The sequence below is a fragment of the Ruditapes philippinarum genome, unplaced genomic scaffold, assembly GCF_026571515.1.
Source record: "Ruditapes philippinarum isolate M1 unplaced genomic scaffold, ASM2657151v2 ctg1589_1_1_1_1, whole genome shotgun sequence".
Classification (NCBI taxonomy): Eukaryota; Metazoa; Mollusca; class Bivalvia; order Venerida; family Veneridae; genus Ruditapes; species Ruditapes philippinarum.
In genome coordinates, this window is record NW_026852705.1 from 531,578 (window position 1) to 549,980 (window position 18,403).

Genomic DNA, 18,403 nt, shown 5'->3' on the forward strand with positions numbered 1-18,403 from the left:
AAGGTTTATCTGGTGAGCGAGAAAGTGTATCTTGGCGAGCTTTAGCGAGCCAAAATTCACTTTCACAGCAAACCGGATAAACCTTCTCTATCCCGACATCAACCATGTATTTGATTTATCCTGCTACTTATCATGTTTTTAGAATAATTAAATGGTTTCATTCTTCTTTTTCCCTGATAAAATAGCATCTATATGCAGTTTTGTTTTGCTGCTAAATATGTGACATCATCATATGATGTAATGACTGGAGATAGATAAGTTTATCCAGAAAGGCTTTATTTAGCTGATGATATAGACAGTAGCAGGATAAACAAGAACCGGTTGAACCGGGTGATGCTCCCCGAGAAGGTTCTGGACACAGGAAAGTATAAAAAAAATGAACAAAGGGCAAAAACTCCAAAATTAGGCAAAGCGGAGTTATGTTTTTTTGCACTGCACTTCTATTCAATGAGATCTATCTATCTATAAAGTTTCCTGATGATATCAGAATTATGTCCCAGGTAAAAGTCAAAGTGTAAAAATGAACAAAGGGCAATAACTCCAAAATTAGACCAGGCTTTGTTTAGGTTCTTTAAGCATTGCAATTCTATCCAATTATATCTAGCTACCTACAAAGTTTCATGTTGATATCTCTAATAGTTTTAAAGTATTGTCCAGGACAAAGTCAAAAAGTAAAAATAAACAAAGGGCAATTACTTCAAAATAAGGCAAGGCAGAGTTACGGTTCTTGTGCACTGCACTTCCACCCAATGAGACCTATCTATCTACAAAGTTTCATGTTGATATCTCTTATAATTTTAGAGTAATGTCCCAGACAAAGTCAAAGTGTCAAAATGAACAAAGGGCAATAACTCCAAAAGTAGGCAAGGCAGAGTTACCGTTCTTGTGCACTGCACACCTACTCAATGAGATCTATCTACCTACAAAGTTTCATGTTGATACCTCTTATACTTTTAGAGTTATGTCCCAGACAAAGATCAAAGTGTAAAATAAACAAAGGGGGATAATTCAAAAATAAGACAAGGCAGAGTTACCGTTCTTGTGCACTGCACACCTACTCACTGAGATCTATCTACCTACAAAGTTTCATGTTGATACCTCTTATACTTTTAGAGTTATGTCCCGGACAAATTTCAAAGTGTAAAATAAACAAAGGGGGGTAATTCAAAAATTAGGCAAGGCAGAGTTACGGTTCTTGTGCACTGCACACCTACTCAATGAGATCTATCTACCTACAAAGTTTCATGTTGATACCTCTTATACTTTTAGAGTTATGTCCCGGACAAAGTTCAAAGTGTAAAAATAAACAAAGGGGAATAATTCAAAAATTAGGCAAGGCAGAGTTACGGTTCTTGTGCACTGCACACCTACTCAATGAGATCTATCTACCTACAAAGTTTCATGTTGATACCTCTTGTTGTTTCAAAGTTATGTCCCGGACAAGAAAAGGGGACGGACGGACGCACGGACGGACGGACGGACAGACGGACGGACGGATGGACGGACGGACGGACAAGGCGGCGACTATATGCTCCCCCGAAATTTTTTCGGGGAGCATAAAAAGCATTATGGAATGAATGACATCAAAGAGAAAGAACAGTTACTTATTGTCCCTCTAGCCAAATTATTACTGTCCTGTGAAAGCAGACAGACAGACGGACGGTCAAAGCTGCGACTATATGTTCACCTTTCGGGGACCTTAAAAACAAGTAGAGATTTTGATGCTAAAGCATCAAGTCGCCGGATAGAAATATGATTGTATTATCATAAATTAAAGAAAATATCAGTTTAATGGTTCGAGTATAAAGAAAAGAGGAACAGTAAGTTGAGTAATGTTTATTCATAAACACGTTTTCATTTACTTGCCACAATTATATATTTCTTGCTGAGAGTTTTATGCAATAAATTTATGCTATGTTATAATAAAACATCATTTTTGAAGCAAACTTGCTTAGCAATTTTGTCAAGAAACTGTTATCATTATTTAATAAGCTAGTATTGTTTGACAATATTTACCCGAGACTCAATAATTTTCGGGAGCTGTTTCGTTTGCTTACATAACTTTTTATGATTAATGTTAACGATTTTATTGTAAGTATAATTACATGTATAATCATATCAATTGATACTGCTCGATGGCCTTGTGGTAAGTATGACGAAGTTGTAACCTACATGTAGTAGGCGCAAGTTCGAATCTCGGACAAATCCTGTAGTTTTCATAAATTGAATTTTATAATATCTTTTAACTTTATGAAACATAAGTTGATAAATCGTGTGTTTCATTTCTAGCACTTTTTATTTCATAATTTTGATAAACGGTCAAGTTTTGCAAAATACAAAAAGTATTATAAAAGAAAACATAAAAAATCAATTTAATCAGGTACGTATATTAACGTACCTGATTTAATGAACCTATACAGTCTTCAATTTGAAACTAACTTAAAATCTAACACCTTGTCATCGAGGCTTGTAAAGCAAATGATATGATTATAATTCTACTTTATACATATACCGTTGTACCATACATTTGAATTCCGTATGGTTTTCTTCAGCATCCGATAATTACCGACAAATTATTACCGATCATCGAATATTTGCAAAGTGACTATGAAAATATATATGCTTAATTATTGCATAAAACAATGCAATTCTACTGTAAAAGTGGTGTCTGCATAAAAAAAATATTATTATGCACTATCGAAAAAAATATATTATTTGGCTGCTGAAATCAATATTCCTGTCGTTACATACGATATAGTTAACGTTTAATTGCCTTTCAGTGAGATAAACTATCAACACAAAGATCGTTTATTAGTTTTCTCTTTGTATCCAATACGAATCCAGCCCCTACTGTTATACCGAGATTTTTCATACAAAATTACTTTGATTTGCACTTTATCAGCTAGTTACCTGTATGTCTATCTTATAAGCCATTTGGTACTATTAATAGATTTTATAACAATAACATACAACGTGTAGTCACGTGATTCTGGGAGAAACTGTTTATAATAAATAAGATAAAAAAAAAGAATAGGCCTCAAAAGATACAAACAACCAGATAATTTAAAAGTGTCATTTTAAATATCATGCATGATTTATTCATCATAAAATAGCAACGCTTGACACTTTAAAAAAGTAAAAACATCCCTAAATCCAATGACTGGTCCATGGGGATACGTCGTTAATTCATTTTATAAAAATTGTAATGTTGCTTTTTACGATGTCAATATTTGAATATTTCATTTCATTGAGCAACGTTATTGCATGTTTGAATTTTTGAGATTACTGAAAACAATTAAAGTCTTTAATTGTTCAGTAATTATTATGCTTTTATTTACAGAAATTAATGCCTTCTCCTACCATAGGTATAATATTAAACTGTTACAAATATAGTTGCCGGTTTCTACCGGCGACTAATGAGCTAAGAAAGAGGCGTACCTGTTAGAGTTATCTCCCAGGAAAGCAAGGAATATAGAAGATTTCTGTGCATGGTGTTTTCTACATCTTAGCTGCATTTCCTTTACATACATACAACAAAACAAATTAATCTCATTAATCTAATAAAAGTATGAAAACAAAAATTTGATTTAAAAAAGAAAAAAAAAAAAGGCCCAAACTGGGTAACCAAATTTATTCATCTGATAATAGCTATGAGAAAGTCAGTGGGTCATCCTCTAAAAGGGTCGAGGTCATCAAAACTTGATATTTTGATTTAAGACTATATATTTAATTATAAGGCTAAAACACGCTGTGTCTGATGGACACACACCTTAAAGTGACATTATGTTGAGTAAGGCTTAAATGCACAGTGCCTGGACAGACAGATAGTTTGTTAGTTTGTTTGTTTGCTTCATTTTATGCCTTTTCCCAACAGTATTTCAGTCATATAGGCGGGTTGTTTCCTAACCATCGTTCCTGGAGAGTTACACCAGTACTAGACTACCTTCCTCCGCGCTAAACTACCAAAGCATCTCCCGGGGATCAAACCCACGCCAGAGAGGTAACTGGATTAGAGGACAAACAGACAGACAGACAGACAGACACTTTATAGTGATATTAAGCCAATCCATCAGTAAATACTGACTGCTCAGATAAAATTAAAATCACTTTACATTTTGTCATTTTGTTTTCAACTTGATAATAAACGTTAACATTTTAATCAACATCCCCAGGGACCTACATAAATATCTATATATATCCTATGAAAAATATTGGTAATATTCAATATATAAAAAGAGAATTGCAGTCTTTTTATACTTTGTCCCAAACAGTTGTGATAATCAATTGTTGTGCATAGGGCCAGTAAAATAGTCAATCTCTTGAAATATACAACTAATATATCTCAACTTGACTGTGAAAAAAATGAGCATAATATCACTTTAACTTCAAAGTCATCATCAGCTATATAAAAAATAAAGAGAATAGTTACCAGATTATTGTCCTGGTCATCATATTGTAAATGTATAGTGACCAAACTTCTACCTTCTTTGTTACACAGTGAGCTAAGTCTTGGTCTATATTCCTGTATAATTAACAATAAAAATCTAGAAAAAGTCTAAAAAACATGATTTAAATAGTTGATGAAATAAAAGCATCTTAACAATTAGTGTTGGTTTTGTATACCTTGTCGATTACATTATGTTACATTCTATATTTAATCTATTAAAGCTGCATGCCTACAGATGAGTCAAAATATTTAAAGAAAATCTAACTTGATAAAATTGCGCTAAAACTTTAAGAAAAGTAAAAAGATTCAAGTAATAATCAACATACTAGATGACTGATTTTGCAGTATTTGTAGTGTATTACTAACACAGTAAGGACTATTTATACATACTTTGATCTATTTCTGGTAATTTTCATGGACTGGTTTGCAATATTTAGCTTACTTTCTTGGTATACTTTACAGTAATTTACTTTTAAATACATTTTAAGATTTTTCATAAACATTAATTATCTGAAAGCCTGCAGCTTTAAACCTTGTAACCACCCTAAATATCTTAAATGAAGTTGTCAGGCTTATAATCTGGACAAAACCAATCATATTTTTTAAAAGAAAATTTCAAATTATGGACTGACCAAATAGTGAACAGTGCAGACAATGAAGAGGCAGGAAAGCTGTGCAGGCTGATCTTGGTCTGCACTGGTTGCATGGGTAAATACAATGACCACCAGTAGGCTATGACTAAAACTAGTCCAAAACTCACTCCATACAATGTGATACAACTTATATCTCACTCACTAATACGGGAAAGTCAAAGAACAGGCCCGCAAAGCCGGCCCAGGCTTTGGCTTGCCCCGCTATAGACTACACGTGTATATTTCAAAGAAAATCAAATAGAAAACTAGAAATGTGTCCATAGGACACGGGTGCCCCAGCCGCGCCACTGTTCTGTCAATCTTTTTACTAAGTCAAGGGAAATAACTCTACAAATACTGGATAAATCCACAAGCGAAACCCCAGGTGCAAATCTAAATATGCTGAGCAACCTGCATATAAGGTTTAATGACTATGTCAAATACTTTTTGAGTTACATGCGACACAAGTTGAAAATTGCAAAATTTTACTAAGTCAAGGACAATAACTCTGAAAATACTAAAAATTTCCAGACCAAAATACCCAGGTGCACAACTACACATGCTGATCAACATTCCTGTAAAGTTTCATGACTCTAGGTCAAACACTTTTTGAGTTACATGCGACAAAAGTTGAAAATTGCAAAATTTTACTAAGTCAAGGGCAATAACTCTGAAAATACTAAAAATATCCAGACGAAAATACCCAGTTGCATAACAACACATGCTGATCAACATTCCTGTAAAGTTTCATGACTCTAGGTCAAATACTTTTTGAGTTACATGCGACACAAGTTGAAAATTGCAAAAATTTTACTAAGTCAAGGGCAATAACTCTGAAAATACTAAAAAATATTCAGACCAAAATACCCAGGTGCACAACTACACATGCTGATCAACATTCCTGTATAGTTTCATGACTCTAGGCCAAATACTTTTTGCGTTACGTGCGACACATGTTGAAAATTGCAAAATTTTACTAAGTCAAGGGCAATAACTCTGAAAATACTAAAACTATCCAGACGAAAATACCCAGGTGCACAACAACACATGCTGATCAATATTCCTGTAAAGTTTCATGACTCTAGGTCAAATACATTTTGAGTTACATGCGACACAAGTTGAAAATTGCAAAATTTTACTAAGTCAAGGGCAATAACTCTAAAAATACTAATAATATCCAGACGAAAATACCCAGGTGCACAACTACACATGCTGATCAACATTTCTGTAAAGTTTCATGACTCTAGGTCAAATACTTTTTGAGTTACATGCGACACAAAAGTGAACGGACGGTCCGTCCGTCAGAAATGGAATAAAGGGCCATTTCTTTTGTTATTTTCTATTGTTTAATAGAGGGCCAATGGCCCCTTACCTATTGTTACGGAATGAACTCTATTGTTCTCTTTTGTTCTGTTTACAGTAAGATGGCCCTCTATCCCTATTGGGTAGTGCGGACAGACGGACGTACGGACAAGGGTAAATCTAAATGCCCGCCACTATCGTGGGCGCACAACAATTAAAAAATATATAGAATTCTATACCTATCAATGAAATTTTCAGTGTCAATTCTAGTCGGGCGCTGCCATTTACAATGTAACTCGATGATAATAGGCAGGGTATTCAGATAATGGAACAAATCTCTTTTGGATACATATTATAATAATTGTCGAGTGTTCCAAGTGAAAATGGAAGGGGTGCATGAAATACCAAATGACACTTTTAAAACGGATAAAATGAAAGGAATTTTTTTTTAACAACTTCCCCATTCATAGGCTTTGCCTAATTTCATAATTATTATTTCCAATATCTTATCAGGGAACAAACAAAAAAGAGATAGAAATATTTACCTTCATAAACATGTCCACCTCAGATTGGGCATCTTTAGGTGCTGATATATACAATCTTAGAGAACAGCTCAATGACTGCTCTGGTATAATAGGAACAATCTGGTTTAACGTGGCGAGAGCTGATGACCAATCCTCTATAAATAAACATTATTTAATATAAATGCTGAACTACTAAAAACAGTACATGTTTCTTAATGGTTATATAAGTGACATTATGTTCATTTTTTCAACGTCAGGTTAGTTTTGAATTAGAAAATGTATTTCAAAAGATTGACTATCATAATTGGTGACTGACCAATGGTAGACTTACTTCGGAATTAAGTATAGGTTAGAGTTCAGATTGGGTGTTCTTCGTAAATAAGAAAGCTAAAAAGGAGCGGAGCTTGCGAAGCGACTGTAGCTTTCTTATTTACGAAGAACATCCAATATGCACTCTAACCGGCTTAGTGCTTCGCCCACTTGCGTTTTATAATATAAAACGTCCAGTTTATATAAAATCTGTTCTATTAAGATTTGTAACCTGAAAATTTGAAAAATCCTCGTCGGTGATTGGCTTAAAAAAATTGGCGAGCACTAAGAATATTTGGGTAATTCAAAGCTTATAATGTAGGTGCAAACGAACTTTTACAGTAACAGCTTCGATAATAAACGAAACAGGTTGTCTAATCTATTGTGATGGGTAGTGCACCATGAAGCTATAACAGTAAAAGTCAGTATGTACATGTACCTAAATATTAGCTTAGAAAAACCCACTTTGCCGAATTCCGGATGATGTCTATTGATAATTGGAAAATGTTTATGATACTATATAAAAACTACCTAAATTGTAAGATGAATGCCCCATTCTTTTAAAGAAATGAACATAATCCATACTGAACCAACCCCATAACCTCCAGTTATTAGGGTTAAGATACCAAAAACAGTTACATTACCAATGTAGTAACTTAGTTACGTTCACTTAGGGATAAACATGGCTGCAATTCTAATGCCTCAACCCTTAAAGATAACCCCTCAACAACAAGGGGGAGTAAATATTTACAAACAGAGGATCAAACCTTTATTAACATTAGTAAACGGTCCGTCAAACTCCATCATACTGCTGGCAAACTCCGGTCCTCTCAACGTGCTCTGATGCAACTGTACGGTACTACCCATAGATGACTCGGACTCAACGTTCGTCCACCAATCACCCGGACTACTGTTACCTGAAGTACGACAAATATTACATATATCAATATCACCACCTTAATACAGTAACAGATGAACTTCTATTAAACTTCAATGTGAGCTAACCCATTATTGCACTAAGGTGACAATATGTTTATTGTATAACCCTCTCCTTCTGCCTCATAAGGAACCAGTAGGCAATAATTAATAGATTTTAATACCTGAATACTGGTCATTCTTTTTCCTGATGATTTAAACAACTTAATACATTAACTGTCAAATATCATGTAAAAACAATCATAATGTATAATGATGGATTTCTTTAATTGAAATAAGGATTAAATCAAACATTTCCAATGTTCAGTGGTGTATAAAAATCCGGTATCTCCAGTCTTTGCAATATTGTAAAATTTTAACATGGCTTTTTCTATTAATATTTTACACAAATAATCCTAACATCATGGTTTTAAATTCATTATTTCTTAAATTAACATATATCTTTATTGTAGAAATAAAAACATACTGTCAATGCCGGTTCTAGATGTGGTGTCAGTATCTTCTGGTAAGTAACCGTGGGCAACCTTGCTCAATTTGTTCTCTAGTTCTCGTTTTGCTCGCAGTAAATTCTGTATCTCGCTCTCTTTTGTTTCTCGAAATATCTGTTACATAAACATTAGTCATATTATACATAGAGGATATTTGCTTGTTTTGCATCTAATTTGTTTGTTTGATTGGGTTATACGTCGCACCGACACAGTATAGGTCATTTACATGTGAAGCGACATTTCAGATTTTCTGGAGGAAGACCTCAGGTGCCCTTCCGTGCATTATTTCAGGCGCGAAGAGCACCTGAGTAGAACCACCGACGTTCTGTAAGCTAGCTTAGGATAGCTTCCTCACATGAAATAATTCGAAGTTCCTGTAGGGATTCGAACCCACAGTGTTGAGAGGCAAGTGGTTTGAAGTCAATGTCCTTAACCTCTAAGCCACAGACGCCCATCTTTGCATGTAAGATAGAAATTTATTTCACAAAGTGAACACCGTATGTAATATATTTTCACAAGTGGCATAGTCACAAGTGAAAATATAAGAGCTAGTGTTTTATATATTTATATTTATTTCATGCTTTTCTTGGAGTTTAAAGTCATTTGACTCATTTTTGCCATTTAAAGGTGTGTGATCTCAGTCAAGTGTAATCAAATCATGACATCACATTATTCTTGTTGAAAAAAAAAATCTGTAAAATTTCACAAAATTTTGTTATACTTTTAAAAATGATATGTGCAGAATATTAATGTGCTTTTTGTAATGAAGCATATTTTACACATTAAGGAGTGTATGTCTGATGATATTTTATACTTATTTAAGATATATAATTGTTTACATCCGCACTCAGATCTAATCTGACACTGTGAAAATTAAATTTTATATTTTCACTGTGAAATTATCACAATATAATTTCACTGAAAGGTATTTAATAAATAATAATAAATTATTTTGTTGGGTTTTAAATCACACCAATATAGTAAAGATGATAGGATTTTACTGATAGAGGAATACCTCAGGTGCCCCTTTGTGCGTTATTTAAGTTACATGCATGCACCTGAGCTGAACCACTGACCTTCCAAAAGCTAGCTTTATAACTAACTCACAATAAAAATGCCAACTCCCAGATGAGATATGAACCTAAAGCAGACAGGGCAAGTGGTTTGAAGTCAGCAATGTAAACTTCTAAGCCAGAGAGGCCCCTCATGGCATACATATTAATTAATATTTAAATATATAACAACTAAAACAAGAGGGCCATGATGGCCCTGAGGTCGCTCACCTGTATATAGGCCCCCCTCAACCCCCCCAACGTTGCAGGGCCAATTTAACCCAAGGGCTTTTATTTGCACAAACTTGGTAGACACCCATAAGAAGATGTTTCATGCTAAACATCTAAGCTCTAGCTCATTGGGCTTTTTAAAAGAAGATTTTTTTAAGTTTTTACTATACACATATAGTTAAAAACAATGACACCCCTGGGGCCGGGCCAGTTTTGACCCCAGGGCTTTTATTTGAACAAACTTTGTAGACACTTACTAGAAGATGTTTCATGCTTAATATCTAAACTCTAGCTATTTGGGTTTTTGCAAAGAAGATTTTAAGTTTTTGCTATACATATAAAGAAAATCAATGACCCCCGAGGCGGGGCCAATTTTGACCCCAGGTCTTTTATTTGAACAAACTTTGTAGACACTCACTAAAAGATCTTTCATGCTTAATATTTTAACTCTAGCTATTTGGGTTTTTTTTCAAAGAAGATTTTTTTAAGTTTTTGCTATACACATATAAGGAAAATCAATGACCCCCCGGGGCAGGGCCAATTTTGACCCCAGGGCTTTTATTTGAACAAAATTGGTAGACACTCATTAGAACATGTTTGATGCTTAATATCTTAACTCTAGCTATTTGGGTTTTTTTTCAAAGAAGATTTTTTAAGTTTTTGCTATACACATATAAGGAAAATCAATGACCCCCGGGGCGGGGCCAATTTTGACCCCAGGGCTTTTATTTGAACAAACATGGTAGACACCTATTAGAACAAGTTTCATGCTAAATATCTTAGCTCTAACTCTTTTGGTTCTTTAAAAGAAGATTTTTTAAGTTTTTATAATATGCATATAGGGAAAATCAATGACCCCTGGGGCTGGGCCAATTTTGACCCCAGGGCTTTTATTTGAACAAACTTGGTAGACACCTATTAGAACATGTTTCATGCTCAATATCTTAGCCATAGCTCTTTGAGTTCTTTAAAAGAAGATTTTTTAAGTTTTTACTATATGCATATAGGGAAAATCAATGACCCCCCGGGGCAGGGCCAATTTTGACCCCAGGGCTTTTATTTGAACAAAATTGGTAGACACTCATTAGAACATGTTTGATGCTAAATATCTTAGCTCTAGCTCTTTGGGTTTTTTAAAAGAAGATTTTTTAAGTTTTACTATATGCATATAGGGAAATCAATGACCCCCCGGGGCGGGGCCAATTTTGACCCCAGGGCTTTTAATTGAACAAACTTGGTAGACACTCATTAGAACATGTTTCATGCTAAATATCTTAGCTCTAGCTCTTTGGGTTTTTTAAAAGAAGATTTTTTAAGTTTTTACTATATGCATATAGGGAAAATCAATGACCCCCCGGGGCGGGGCCAATTTTGACCCCAGGGCTTTTATTTGAACAAAATTGGTAGACACTCACTAGAAGATGTTTCATGCCCAATATCTAAGCTCTAGCTCTTATGGTTTTTTAAAAAAAGATATTTAAAGTTTTTTCTTTCGGTTGCCATGGCAACCAGAGTTCTACATGGAATTAAATTCTTTGAACAATTTTTAAAGGTGACCACCAAAGGAACATTCCTGTGAAGTTTGGATGAAATTGGCTTAGTGGTTTATGAGGAGATGTCATTTAAAGTAAAAGTTTACGGACGGACGACGGCCGGACGCCGGACGAAAAGCGATCACAAAAGCTCACCCTGTCACTTTGTGACAGGTGAGCTAAAAATAACCTTAAAAAAGCAAAATCTTCAAAAATTTGCAACATGCAATGTCTTTGGCTTAAAACTTACACATAAATGTGCCAACACTGGACTGACACTCAGATATTTTCTGAAACATAATATAATTTGATCCAGACTTTAAATTTAGTCTTGATAAACTGAGTAGCCACAGAAGCTCTCACCTTAAATACTCTCTGAACTTTGTCCCTGTCATGTTCAAAAGCTGCGGCCCTCGCCAAGGCTTGAAGTTTTTCTTCGTAAGCAGCATCTCTCTCTTGCCTCATGTTGTTACATGTACGTTGTAATACGGTTAATTCTGCTCGCAAACGTTTATTGTCAGTTTCTAGTTTAGTTTTTTCTCTCGACGTATTCTGTATTTCATTTTCTGTGTTAAGACGATAAATTTCATATTCTCTACGTATACGCTCAACTTCAGGATTTTCTAAATCTATGGATAAAGCCGACCTGTGAATGAAAATAAAGGTAACTAAAAGAATACAAATGTAATTAGTAAATTACAACATGGCAATTCTACATATCCATTGGTGATGGAGGACGTCAAGGTTTACACAATGACAAGTTTATTCAAATTCAAATGAAATTATAAATGTATTGTATACATTTAACTTTACTTAAAGGATGAGGCAATTATCAAATAATGTTATAAATTGTATTAAAGAATGTATAATGATATAAGAAACATACATACCTAAGGCTTCCTCCTTTTGGTTTCCTGAGAACAGAATTTGTTATCTTGTTACCAAGTTTACCCCTAGGTTTCATCTCAATAGGGATCCTTTTAATGACACCTTTACTGCTTCCATCCAAATCTGTACCGAGTATATCATCATCATCTTGGGAACGTAGAAATGATGCGCCATTCCCCATCTTACTTGTTGTCTTAAAGGTATGTCAATGCTCAACTTTGGATAAAATGTAATGCAATGCTTCACAGTGTATGAAAGATAAATCAATGCTTCTTTGTGGATGGAAGAGATCTTCTGCATGAATTAACACTGTGGCAGTTTTCCATGCTTAACTTTGTCTGAAAAATGTAAAAAAAAAAGTGAACATGACAGCTGTGTGTCTTTTAAGAATACTCAATAATTCAATTTCCTACCATTTGGTACCAAGATTTTGGTAGAAAAATGATGGAGTTCACATTCAGAGAAGTGCTAAAGAATCAGGGGAGGGTTGCATACTTTTAACAAGTATACTATATATATATATATATATATATATATCTTTATTTGATAAAATGACCAATCAACTCGCTGAACACCTGTGATAGGGGGTTGTCTAAGTAAAAAAAAAATAGGATACAAGTAAATCAAAATTAGATTTTGCCAGCTTTGCTTCCAATTGTTTTGTCATACAACGTGTGAAAAAATAAGCACAAATCTGTGTTTTAACGAGTACTCTCTGTCAATCTTAATGAAAAATGTGAAAAAATGTAATTATATCCGAATATTTGCCGTCCGAAATACAGTTTATTTTACATAATTTGCTGAAAGTACAGCGTTTATCTTGTGTGATTTATTGTGAGGCAAGTTTATTTAACGTGATAATTGACCACTTATACTTACAATATTCAATTTCTGAAATCTCTTTCCGTTAAAATTTGTAAATAACTTGTTTATTTACTTTGACATTTTTTTCATTGGTGAAGCGTAATATTAAAAAACTGTGAAAACTGTCATCACAGGGTACGACTAATATACGTAACGGAGATTTTTTTGTGAAAGGACGGTTTTTAATGTGCTGTTCTCTACATCAATTAAGGTGACATGACGTTCATTTCGACTATATGGTCTTTTCTTTTTATTTGTTATATGGCACTATAAAGGGGTTAAACCAAGGACAGGGCGGATGATGGCGAATCCCTATGTTTGGACGAGGCGGACAATATTTTGGGACAGGGCGGACGTGACTCAAGACGTTGTAGACCATGCATCATGGCATAATTTCAAATTTGATATATTGCTATTTCATTTTTTTTATCTTTTGATATCAATGTCATCATAAACATGTCATATATTTAAGCAGTTTAATATTGAACAGATTATTTTTATCATTTAGCCATGCAATTATAAGTATAAAATAGGAAGCGTAAAAAGATAGCACTTGGGAATTGATTGAAAAAAATCTCATAATGTAAAGCATATATTCCTTTTGCGCTGATATTAAAAGACTTGACAGAATTACCTTAATTGTATTTTTTTATATATGCCATTCATAACATTTAAGCTGTATAGAGGAAAAATGATTATTTATATTACCAAAAAATGTATACATGTATACATATCAATTCGCTAAACAGACAGCATCTTAATTAAGACAAAGCACAAAAACCATTTCTGATATAATTAAATTAACTCGTCAAAAGAATCAAAATTGAGGAGAAGTCAACCAGGAGCATGCTGTCAAAATTGATGACATTATAGATAGAATATTCCATCAAGACACTTTCCACCAAAAAATACCTTGATAGTTGCGCAAGCCTTAATGACCGTGTATAATTATGCATACTATTATTTGTGTATATGAATATATATATATATATGTCAAAATGTATATCAATCGATTTACATGCGGTTTTTTATGTTTTGTACACGTATATATGTTTGTCTGACCTTGTTATTATGTTTTAGTATATATATGTGAAATAAATAAGTCATCTTTTCTGTGTACGTCTACGATGTAAACCAGTTTGGATTCTTGCTGAAATATCCATGTAGCGTATTTCAAAAATACATTTGTTAAATCGATTAATTCTTGTGAGTTTTGAATTAAGTTGACCTTTGGTTATATCAATTTATCTCGTTAGTGACGGTTTAACTAAGTTAATTGATAAACATGTATATCTAACCTGTTGAATTAATAAGTTGTGAAAAGAAAGTTGTTTATGACAAAAGTCATAAATTTGATAAAGTTTACATACATGTATAATCCGTAACGTTCAACGTATGCAATATTTACATGCAAGTACATGTACTCGTACGTCAATGCGAACGTGAATATGACGCTTGATAACAGAGCAAATTGAAACAACGACAACGCATAATTTAAATGAATTCCGGGACATTATTTAAATGAATTCCTGTCAGGGTCCTGTGATACCAGAGGAAGTGGTTGACAGTGATGGTAACGGCTTACGAAACCAGACGGATGTACACGGACGATTGAGGTGCGATTTTGAAAACCTTTGTAATTTTGGTAAACAATAATGGATTTAGCGACGAATCCTTTCACAGGGCATTAATACACAAACAATAAACAATTATATTAGAAATGAATATCGATGACCCACTTTATACTTCAAATGAAACAATTAATGGAGACATAACCACTGAGGAACACGCAAGTGTAGTTATGGCAACCAAATATAAATCTACATATTGCATTGACAATATTCCTCGCGTTGTATTTAAAAAAAAATCACTTGTAACCGCTTTACTTCATAGATTTTTACACGATCCTGATTCCTGGCGACTGAAGAAAAGCTTTCAGGTTCCCGCTAGCTAAGGACGGTTATTCTTGTAAACTTGATCGCCAATGAATTACACAATACTTTCATAAATTAAAGACTAATGTAATTTTCCCTTGGCTGTGTTGCCGATGAGAAAACGGATGTCGTAATGACAAATTATGTGAGACGTACAGTATCGTACAAAATAACGAGCTTTCATAGACCTTAGAAAACAGATCAAAATTGAAAAAAAAATTAACTTGAAATATATAGGCCTTGTATAGATAAACACATTTAATTAAGTCTTATTTTGTGAAACTTCGATGTCAAGAGTTTAAATATTGGGCATGAAGCATTGTCTTAAGGACCTCTGAGAAAGTGATAATACGTAATCATGCCCTTGGGTCAATATTGGCCCCGCACCTGTGGTCATTTGATTTATATAGACTTTATATAGCCCTTATACCGGTTAACACATTTTATTCTTATTCTGTGAAACTACAAAACCAGAGCTTAGATATTTGGTATGTAGCAATGTCGCGTGGACCTCCACAAAACAGATATTAGTCATGTCCCTGTCATTAATAATTGTCGTGCTCGGGGTGGGGGAGGTCACTTAGTTGATATTGACTTATACAGGATAGCATATTAATGTTTAATTGTGTGGAACTAATATTCCTAGAGCTTAGATATTAGGCATGTAGCATTGCTTAGTTGACCACCACAAGAGTGACATAAATCAAGACCTTTGGATACGGACTGGTGTCACCCTGGGTTGTCACTTAGATAATGCAGACCTAAAACATAGCTTAAAAATATTACACGCCGCGTACACGCCGCGTCTAGTAGATGTACATTCGTCTACTCAGCAACGGGGACAGTTTTAGTTTCTTTTGTGTATTTTTTGTTACTTTTTGTTTTTGTTTTCAAAATCACACTGTTTTCAAATTTTCTAATAAGAATAGCTTTTCTGACAAGCTTTCAGAAATTAAAATAAACGTTTAACTGAAGTGAAAGTGCCATGTTCGAATATCATAATCTTGTTATCATTATATAATTTTATTTACCTAATAAATAACGTGTCAATTAGCCAGTCTATCTTCTAAGGGCGGGAACCAAATTCGAGGTATGACGTAAATACGCAACGGTGATGTTTTTTATGCGCTACGGGCGCAACGGAAATATTTTTCGCAAAACAGGCAAAACGTTAGTTTATTCATGAAAATAATTAACATTTAGTTATAAAACGAATTAACTGGGTGAGAAAGTAAGTTTGTTTAAAAATGTATCACAAATATTTGCAGGGATTCTGTGACCACCTAGATTTTATTACATTTAGTTGTTCTATACCTAAATTGCAGGCACATATTAAAGAAACTCCACTGAGGTTTAAAAGCCTAAAACATAACATTTGAAATTCTTAAATAACTGAGCTGCGGCACTTAAAACAGAAATATCTGCAAAGATAATTTAGAAATATACTTTGAAATAAATTGAAAATCGTATTTTATGCTTTTCTTAGCGCGATTGAGTGAAAAGCATTAGACGCTTTTCATAAGGGGGTCGTCTTTTACAATTTGAATAATTATTCTGGAAAAACAAAGTGCGCGAATGATCACAAATTTTGTACAAAGATTAGTGATCTAAACCTTCATCAAATGGTACATTTATCTGGAAAAAAATATTTTCAGTCCCATCATGTCAAAAAACCTCAGTGGAGTCCCTTTAATCAAGTAGTGTAATAATCTTTATAAACAAGTAAACAATACGTAACTATAAGAATTATAAGAATTGATTAGTTATTATATGGCAAGATATCCATCATGAGCGCCTTTGAGTCCGTGCTTGACATTGCCGCAACAATTGTACTTTTATACAATTGACCATGAATTTACTTACTAATCAACGTAGTACTACGTTTATATCATTTTATTGAGAATCATTGGCCCGCAAGTGTAAGAATGATATTAGTCAAACGAGGCTGTACAGTAATTTATTTCCTTTATTACCTAAGGTTATAAATATTTTCATTAAAATGTTGAACTAAAAGACCTAAGCGTGTTCAACTACTTATAAGGCAGCAGGATTTCATGGATATAGTGACTATTGTGGATTTAAATGACTGGTTGTCTTTAAAATGCATTTTCAGCATGAAATTTGTTTTTGTGACATGTAATATGATCATTGGCAAATTCGAGAACATGGTTAGAAATCACATGCTGATAATTATTGATGTCAAGGTCGCCATTGTTTGTGGTCAGACACTCACATTGATATTTCCATAGACTTACATTATAAGAAATGGTCCCTTATCCTACCTTAAAATTCAGTTTTCATGCTAAAGAGGTATTTTTTCTAGCAGAATGAAATGCCTGACACATAAAAATGTTCCTGTTATATAGGGGTAGCCGACCAAATTTTTTGCAAAATGACTTCAAAGAGGATTACCCCCCATTTCATTGAAATTTTCTGCTGATCACAGGACTGACATACACTTTTTATAAATGCAAATATCCAAGTCAAAATTATCACAGAGACTCATAAAATATTTCATTTTCTTCAGAAAACATTGTAGTGTTACTTTTTAAATTAGTTTTTATACTTAAAAATACCCCACTTTCATCCAATCGCCTCATGTATAAACTGAATCATACGGTTTTCCCTGCACTTTTTTTCAGCCAATCGCTGGCGGTGTTACAATACGATACCCTGACCTTGTAAACATTGCTTTTAAACAGCATGCTCGGTGAAAACAAGTAATTTTACAGGGGGGTACACACTTTCAGCAATAGCAAAAAATCTACAAGGCCAAGCACCTATTTCTTTGTGATATTTTGCATGCATAGGGAGTTGCTAAAGCAGTGACAGAGTTTCTGTAGACCGTATATTTGCAGGTATTTTTTGCTGGAGGGACGAAAAATGTTGTTTTGGGTCTCGGACCACTATAGATTTTTGGCTTTTACGGAATGAATTGGAATTTTTTTAACTGCCTGACTGTTGCACATGGGATGATTTCATTACAGATTTGCAATGTTATGACATATATGTTCTTAACAAAATGTGTTTTCTTTTCCCAGGTTGTGTAGTTTGGGATCAGATTTATCAGACATACTGCTTGTAGGACATTGACGGCAGAAACTTGAAATTTAGTGTGGAGTGCTACCTAAAGACATGTAAACAATGGGGCCAGGTTGCTGCCGTGATCAAGGGAGTAAACTACAAAAGCCAACACAAACCCAGGGACATAACTGGGGTCACGATTATCATCTGTTTCTTGACTTCATATGGTAAATTCCAGAA

General features: G+C 34.0%; 1 protein-coding gene across 1 annotated transcript in view; it reads right to left on the reverse strand.

The window, feature by feature from the left end:
- The window catches only part of LOC132721987 (nephrocystin-3-like), a 42,507-nt gene extending 29,178 nt beyond the window's left edge, over positions 1–13,329 (reverse strand). Inside the window, exons 1-8 of the mRNA XM_060706383.1 lie at positions 13,221–13,329; positions 12,344–12,679; positions 11,817–12,099; positions 8,617–8,752; positions 7,982–8,131; positions 6,927–7,060; positions 4,430–4,522; positions 3,439–3,518 (exon numbers count right to left, since the gene is read on the reverse strand). Of these exons, the coding sequence (XP_060562366.1) occupies positions 3,439–3,518; positions 4,430–4,522; positions 6,927–7,060; positions 7,982–8,131; positions 8,617–8,752; positions 11,817–12,099; positions 12,344–12,522 (1,055 nt within the window). The 5' untranslated portion in view covers positions 12,523–12,679; positions 13,221–13,329. The remainder of the gene's footprint in view (positions 1–3,438; positions 3,519–4,429; positions 4,523–6,926; positions 7,061–7,981; positions 8,132–8,616; positions 8,753–11,816; positions 12,100–12,343; positions 12,680–13,220) is intronic.
- Between the last annotated feature and the right edge of the window lie 5,074 nt (positions 13,330–18,403).